This window comes from Tupaia chinensis, unplaced genomic scaffold (genome assembly GCF_000334495.1).
Source record: "Tupaia chinensis unplaced genomic scaffold, TupChi_1.0 Scaffold144171_1, whole genome shotgun sequence".
NCBI lineage: Eukaryota > Metazoa > Chordata > Mammalia > Scandentia > Tupaiidae > Tupaia > Tupaia belangeri.
Genome location: NW_006204027.1, coordinates 592,785 through 601,358, shown reverse-complemented (window position 1 = coordinate 601,358; position 8,574 = coordinate 592,785). Strand labels below are relative to the sequence as shown.

General features: G+C 41.4%; 1 protein-coding gene across 2 annotated transcripts in view; it reads right to left on the bottom strand.

Annotated features, from left to right (window-relative positions):
• The window catches only part of KPNB1 (karyopherin subunit beta 1), a 34,515-nt gene extending 27,843 nt beyond the window's left edge, over nt 1-6,672 (bottom strand). The window contains exons 1-2 of one of the 2 annotated variants that reach the window (XM_006166089.3): nt 6,487-6,672; nt 1,470-1,670 (exon numbers count right to left, since the gene is read on the bottom strand). In XM_006166089.3, the coding sequence (XP_006166151.1) occupies nt 1,470-1,517 (48 nt within the window). In that variant the 5' untranslated portion in view covers nt 1,518-1,670; nt 6,487-6,672. The remainder of the gene's footprint in view (nt 1-1,469; nt 1,671-6,486) is intronic. The other variant, XM_006166090.3, reaches the window with a different exon arrangement.
• Between the last annotated feature and the right edge of the window lie 1,902 nt (nt 6,673-8,574).

Below are 8,574 nucleotides of genomic sequence, written 5' to 3'. Positions count from 1 at the left end.
CACATACATGCTCAGTAAAACCATCAGCACAACCAACGCTGCCCGGCCTGAGTTTAAGACACCGGGTCCAGGACTCAAATCGTGGTCGACTACGTGGGAGTCCAGCAACACAGCCATTATACCAACTGCTGGTCTCCATCTCTAACTTCTTAAAGACTCTGGGCATGAGGTAAATTTTCTTTTCCCCCATTCTGTGCAAATAGAAATGGTAGTATGGTGATTTATTCCTAGCTATCTGTGCTAAGGAAATAAAGCTTTAAAATACCCAAGAGCCAAGGATCAACACCTGAGTACACCAAGGGCATCTAAGTCCAGGTCAAGTGCTGTGGGCTTCTTTGCTTCATCAAATCTGCACATTCAAACAGATACCACAGTGAGAACCTCACTGGCAACAACAGCACTAGGAGCGGGGCAGGCAAGTAGTGTGGTGGTTAAGGTGCTGGACACGCTCACATGGCTGACCACGGTTCACGTCCATGACCCGGAGGCTTGCTTTCTCACTTTCCCTCTTTCTCTCTCTGTACCTCCCTGGTCAAACTAAAAAATAAATGAGTGAATAAATAAAATTAAATAATTTAAACAAACAAATAAACAAACAAACAGTGCTAAGAGGACTGTATTTAGCGTTGGGCCAGCCCTATAGCTCAACAGTCAAGTGCTGCGTCTTGAGAAATCTGACTCCACATTGCCCACCATGGTTTGATTCTTGGCCTGAGCAGTTTGTAAAACATGCTGGGCGCCTATGTGTGTATGTGCACCCAAAATCCTACCAGGTCAGATAAATAGAAGAAAAATAATTGCTATATGACCATGCCTCTCTCTCGCTTTCTCAAGCACAAAGAAGCCTTCTGGAAGAAAATTTAAAAAGTAAATAAATGGGCCAGCGGGTGGCGTAGTGATTAGGGGCACCGGACTCCCACGTGGCTTACTACGGTTTGAGTCCAGGATCAGGCTGCTTGCTTTCATATTCTCTCTCGCTCTGTCACCTTCTGGTCAAGTTTAAATAAATAAATAAAGTTAAATAAGACAATTCTTTAAAAAGGTACATAATACAGTGTTGGGGCCTAGGAAGCTACACCAACTACAGGCAAATTTGGCCAACCTTTCTGTAACATAGTAAGTAAAAAAGCACCACTGCATTCATGGTACACAGGATCATAAGTTAGGTCAGGGATGCTCCAAATGTGAACATCCTTATTTTCAAAGCCCAGAACCTAAGTTTCTCCACACATATGGATTACCATTTTGAGTTTATGATCCTCCAGTTGCTTCACTTGAGGGCATGAGCAAGGGTAAGTTAATTAATGAAATAGAGATCAAAATTAGCAAATAAAGCAGTCCTATATACTTAAATCGCTTTATACTAGCTTGATTTTCTTCATTAGTTCAAGAGTAATCCTAAAATCATGCATGTCACAGCTAGAGGGAATCAGGGGTATAGAAATGAGATAGGTCAACCAAGCACTTACTATATCTTGGCAAATGTAACCGATAGCTTCCAATGTGGACTCTTTCATGTGCTCTGTACTGTTGGGGTTTGTGACATTGGCCACCAGCTGAGGAATCAGTTCTGGCCACTGGTTTACTGGGATCTCTGCACAAGCGATACCAGCCACACACTGTGAGGCAGAACTAGGCCGGTAGGTTTCTGTGCCCAAAGTCTGTAATACCTGAGGAAAAGAGACATCAATTTCTTAACAATTTGCTCACATTTTGCCCACACCACACCTCTTACAGCAGTGTGTCTGAATGATCTGTTATCAGGAGATTTCATAAAAAAGAGAATCAAGGTACTAGTTCTTTGTGTGTGTGTGCTGCAAGAAACATCTGAAATCCACATATTGTACTGTCATAATTTGGATTTCTCAATGATACAGAAAAAAAGGCTGTCCACAAAAACCCAGCCTTAGTAACACCACCAGCACAACCAACACTGCCCCAGAAGCCAGAAACAAAACTAACCATTCCCCGCTTCCAAATGGCATTGTCACCATCTCACGTCCACATTCAACCCAAGTTAGGAAACTAGCATTAGAAGGGAGCTAGTACTGAAGGAAGGAGGAGACAAAATTCATCTTCCAGGTTCCAGGTTGCAATGTAAGGGAAATGTGCTCACAGCACTGTTTTGTGGATGGAAGTGTGGGACTATGAATAAGGTTAACTCTGGAGCACACAGGTGGCCTGATTCAGAGTAGATCACCCACTAACATGATTCAAGGAAGAGAGAGAGCTCCTCATTCATAAAATGAGAAACAAACCTTTTCCCTTCTGGTCAATGACAACCAGCACTCTGGGTGACTCACACAGAAAGGCCTTGGTCAAGTAACAACAGCACTAAATGCAGAAACAAAGTTACTGACGTTACCAGCACATAAGAATTAATTCCTTATTTAACTTCCAAACAGAGAGGATTCATTCTATTTGGCCAAGAATCAAAGAACTCTTTACCATCAACAGATACCAAGAACTAGTCAGATATGCCAATTAAGACAAGATCCACTTATCATTAAACATTTCTCATTTGGAATGGTAAGCACACAGCATTTATGTAAAGATAAAGGCACAGGTACAGATAAAGGATGAAGCCACAATTGACCCAGGGTTAATCATTACTGTGATCAGCTAATTTAGTCAATGAACTCACTAAGAATCACCAGTCCACTCAAAGGCAAACAGTTAACTGTTCCTGGCATGAACACAGGACAAAGAACAGCTGCCAGATATTCAGGCCAGCTCTGCTGACTAGGTCAGGTCACTTAGTACCCTGCTTTGTAGCTGGCTGCTAATAATGAACCCCCTTCTTTCCTCTTATATGGTTGATCACCATCACCATCCCTGCCCATACCCACCCCCAACAGCTCTACCCAGCAACAAATTCTGACCACTTCTAAATGAAGGTAAAGCTAAGACTAACAGAACTGAAATGAACTTGAACAAAAACTGGATGTGAAAGACATGAGATAGTAAGAAGGAAAGAGAAGAGAGACTATCCAAAATGGCAGGGGCAGAATGGGTTTTAACCCAAGTTCCAGCCAGGGCTCCTTTGTACTAAACTAAGGTGTCTCCTAGTACATATGCAGAATTAAATCTCATTCTACCTTCACCTTTTCTCCTTTAAATTGCTTTTAGAAGACCCTTAATAATTGAGGCAATTTAGAGGCTATCGATGTCCAACTCTCAAATACTAAAAGTTTTATTTTTTTAAGTACAGATGGCCCTAATTAACAATACTCAAATGATTAAACTTACAAAGAGAGGGCTGGCTCTGTGGTGCAGCAGTAACATGCTGCTCAGAGAAGCTGGATCCTACATACTCTGAATCCCTGGCCTGCTCAGGTCGAAGCAATGGGCACAGACACAAGTGCCCACAACCCAACAGACCAGAGGAACAGGATCAGGTGTGATCAGATCCTGTGAAGGATGTTCCCTTCTCCCTTCTTCTTGCATGTATCCCCATGCACTCTATCATGAAATAAAAGAAAAAAGAAAAACAAAACAAAATAAAAAAAGGGACTAAGAAACTAGCTCTGAATTGTGCCCTAATATTCAAGTTTCTAAAAAGAAATGAGCACCAGCACTAAGAGATAGTGCCAGCCATCAGATCTGCTATGAAAGGGGAAAGGGCCAAGGTAACTGCTAATTTTCTTTTCGTGCAGAAGGGCTCAAACAAGCCTATCAGATTCGCATCCTGGGTCAGCTCCATGGTCTAGTGGTTAGGACAATCAGATCCCACATGGCTGACCCCATAGTTTGAGCCTGGGACCTGGTGGCTTGAAAAACATGCTAGATGCATGCACACACACATATGGCCAAAAGGAGAGATGGAGAAGGGATTGAGCTGTGACATTTTCCTTCTCACTCTGTCTCTGATGAATGCAAGCACCCTCCAGCCAAAAAAAAAAAAGAAAACCATTGAAGGAAAAAATTCTTAATTTTTAAAGCTTTTGGTGTAGGGGCTGGCAGGTAGCATTGTAGTTAAGGGTGCTAGACTCCGGGCTGATCGTGGTTCAAGCCCTGGACCTGGCAACTTGCTTTCTCACATTCTCTCGCTCTGTCTCTCTTACCTGCTCTCTCCCTCTCTGGTCAAATTAAAATAAATAAAATTAAATAAAATAAACTTTTGAGAGGTTTTTGCTATAGGACACATGCGCTTGACAGAAAGACAGAGACAGAAAGTAAGAAATCACACCCCTCCGCCCCGGGGGGCGGGGGGGAATGGCCACACTGCAATCCTTTCTCCTCCATTCTCCTCTCAGGATCTTGGGCACGCACACACTCGCGTCCGCGTGAGTTTAAGTCACCGGGTCTGGGTCTCGAACCACGGTCAACTACTTAGGAGTACAGCAACAAAGCCATTCTGCCAACTGCTGGTCCCAAATAAAATAATTCTTAAAAACAAACAAACAAAAATCTTTTGGTGTTAAGAGTGATGTGCCAAAGGGACCAGCTGATGGTGTAATGGTTATGTTGCTGGACTCACATGTAGTCAGCTGAGGTTTGAGTCCCTGACCTGGCACCTTGAAACTCACGCCAGGTACATGCACATGTGTGCCCCAAATCCTGAGAGAATGGAAAAGGGATTGCAGCACGGCCACCCCCCCAGGGGGGCAATTTCTTGCTTTCTCTCTGGGGAATGCACACACCCAATAGCAAAAATTCCTCTCTTAAAAAGAAAAAAGAAAAGTACTATGCCAGGGCCAGCAGGTGGCATAGTGGTTAAAGCACTGGATTCTCACATGGCTGACCATGATTTGAGTCCTGGACCTGAAGACTTGCTTTCCCACTTTCCTGCTCTCTCTCTCTGGTCAAATTAAAAAATAGTAATATGATAAATAAAATTAAGTAAATAATCCTTTAGAAAATAATGAAAGTGATGTGCTGAGGTGCTGGACAGAGGTGCAGCAGTAAAACACAACACTCTTTGAGGCAATCCCACATGAGAAGGTTCTCAGTTCAAGTTCAGAGACCTCACTGAGTGCACCAGGCATGTATGTGCCTGCAGTCTGAGCTGGCTGAAGCTAGGAGTGGATCATGGATGGCATCAGGACCCTATGAGATGCTGACTCTCCCTCCTTCAATCACTTACTCATGGAAGAAATAAACTTTGAAATACAATTCTAATCACATCTTATCTCATTTACTATTGTGTGATGAGGAAAATGAAAAAAAAAAAAAAAAAAAGAAGAATGGACATCATATGCATCCAGATCTTCAATAATTGAGCCCTAACCCTGAAAAAAAAAAGGGGGGGGGACTCTCAGTGATGGGATACAGCTCATCTATGCCAAATAGCCGAAAGGTGGAATTAAAGTATTATTACACAATCACACCCAACACAGGTAGAATAGTCTTACATATTCCAAAGACTCAAAAGAAATTGGCTTTCTTAACCTAGTTCCTGCCATGGATACCTCCATTCAAAGCTGGAAAGTGAAGCAGGTACGCACTATTGATAGAAACAGGCACTGCTGCCTGATGGGGCTCTCATTTAACTAATGCTAGTATCTAGAACCGGAAAATGCAAATATGATGTGGCTAACCATGACTCACACGTGTACAAACTTAGGAATCTCCCAGTGTTCCCTTCAAATACCAAGGACAAGGTGATGACCATACAGATGTTTAACTTATTTCCCTCTTTATGTCTTACACATGTAAGACAGGCCACTAAAGAATGGCATTAACTTAAAATAACAAACACCTGTCCATACATTCAGAATCCTTTGTGTCAGTAAAATTTATAAATATCTCTTTCAACAAGTCACAAGAACTCCATGATACAAAATATCCAAGGACACTCAATATTCCTCAACTTTCATCATTCCATTCTTTAAATGCACTGAAAAAAAAAATCCAGGTGTTTTTAAATTCAGTTTTTCACAATTTGCTAAGTAGAAGAAAGCACCTTTAATATTATACTTGTATTTCGTGAATTCCTGGAGCTTGAAAGACTCGAGAGCATTTAATTCTCCTTCTAACTATACACAGTGCTGTGTCTAAATCACCAAAGAATCAGAATTACCTACAGCAGAAGTTCAACAGAGCTAGGTGCAATGACTGAGGAATGATCACTTGAGAAGATCATTTAAAAATATTCCTGAGCTCTACTCTAGACCTATCAAATCCAAATCTCTGAAGAGCTTGGAAATACATATTATTAACACATTCCCTAAGGGATTCTGATATTCAATACTGATCTGTGTACTACTCCAATTCATCAAAGGGATTTTCACGAATTCTAGCATCTCATTAAATTGCTGCAGTCTACCTCAGTCATCTGAAAAGAATTCCAATCCATCAATGGGGATGGACAAACTGAATCGAGAAAGATTTAAATCAAATACAATTTTTTAATCTTCAAAAGAAGTTTAAGTCCCAGAAACTTGTCACACTGTCAGCTCTATCCCATGCACATGACAAAAGAACTGACACAGATGTTTCTTGTTCCCTAGACAGTATCACCAGAAGGAGATCACAGTTACTTACATAGTTCTTGACTTCCCGTCGAGCGTTAGCGTCAATAGCAAGCCACCTCTGCTGATATTGTGCCTTGATATCTGGATCTTTAGATGTCAAAGAGTTCTTGATTTGTAGACCAGCTGCTACTCTGGCAACCTGACTGTTTCCTGGATTTGCCAGCACTCTGGACAGTTCCACAAGGAAAGAGGGCTGTTAAGAGAAGATGCAATTCTGAATGAAAATCTCTTGGGAACCTTTGATAATTGAGGATAGCTTATGGAACACCAAGCCCTGGAGGAAAAAATATCTAATTTTTGAGACATATCATAAATATCTTGGGAAACTGCAAAATATCTACCTCAAACGCCTACAGAAATGTTACTTATGATATAAAAAAATCATCCATCTCCTCACATAGTCTAGCACTTAACAGAGTTACAAATTTTCCTGTCAAGATTACTCTCAATGCCCAAATCTTCACAATGGATCTTTGGAATTAAATCAAGTTTGACAATCTGGTAGCCAGTGGACTATTCTACCATACATTGAAATGTCCCAAGCTCCTAGAACAATGCCTGGGACTTATTAAATATTTTTTGAATAAACAAAAGTTATTATAGCATAGAAAGTTGTTTCTCTAAACTTAAAATTAGTGTAGAAGCCTGGTCCTCTACCTGTTAGTTTTGGGTGTTCAGCAAAAAGAAAACACTGGTAAAAAGCAGATAAGGAAAACATTATTGAAACCTATTTAGAAACAGAAAAAATAGAAAAGAAAAATGTCAAGTTCAGTTGTTTCAATGAAAATAATATTTAATAGTCAAGAGCTAACACCCTAAAGGTTTCTATGCATTTTGAACTTCAGTTGTGCACTAAACATAGCAGACTCCTGAAGACAGAAATGTATAGGAACTCAAAAGCTACTCTCTGTTTAAAAATGTTAATAACTTCACTTCTCTCTCCCTACCTAAAAAAATTTCTGTCCAAATAGTAAGGAACAAGAAAGCTAAAAGTGGATACATTTTCTTACCACTAATAAGTTCTACAATCAAAGAAAATAATTCTTCAAAGTTTTATTAATTACATACCACTAAAAAATGCTGGGAATGTTAAGAATAAGATAAAAGGCTTCTTGTAAATATGCAAAAGCAGAAACAGGAAAATACTCCAAATAGAATCATCAGCCTATTTTCAGTGTAAAAACCTTTTCTGGGGACAATAATAAAAAAGCAATAAAAACAGGCATTTATAAGGATATAAAAAAAATCACCGAAAGGCAGTTTGTATAAAAATTAGCCTTGTCACTTTGTTGTTGGTATTATTTTGCTTGGATAATACGAAGGAACACATCTGGTTACAGTGTTACTCAGTCATATTACCTATCACCTTTAAAAGATGTCAAGCATCAATTGCTCTTCCCTCTGCTCCCCATCCCCCCAACAAGACACTAAAGAGAAATATAACTGGCACAGGATGTTTAAAACAATCCATCCGACATTTTTATACAACGGTCCAGTCTATAATGGATATATCTTTACCTTTCCTGTACCCTTTAAATTTGAAAATACAAAATAAGAGGAACAGTCCTCTGTGATTTCATCAGGAAATAGGCCCGATCTCAAGAATGTGCCTCAGTCTGTTATCTGGGTGCAGATCCCAGGTGGTTCTCTATTCATGGAGACTAAAAAAATAATACTGGATATATACACCCCATGAGAGAAATAACCGGGCAGGAAAAGGAAAAATACTAGTGAAAATAGGTTCAGGGGCAATCGGGTGCCAGGCCTGGCCATGAGCACACACCAAAGGAAATAAGAAAGAGTAAACGCTCTGAGGAATTAGGTGGAGAGAGCCACAGAGGCCGCGGGGACAGGAAGGAGAAGCCGGCCGGGTCAGAACAGGGCGGGCAGCCGGGCTCCAAGCTTCCACATGGCCCCTAGGCCCGGTTCCCCAACCCCCACCCTTGCTGAACACGCAGCGCAGCGCAACCTAACTTCCCTTCCCTCCCTCATTCTCCCTCCCGCTGCACCGCCGCCCTCAGGCCGCGCGGCGATTGGGCCACAGCAGTCCCGGCGCGCCGCGCCATTGGCCGGCCGCGGGGCCCGGGGCGGGACACAC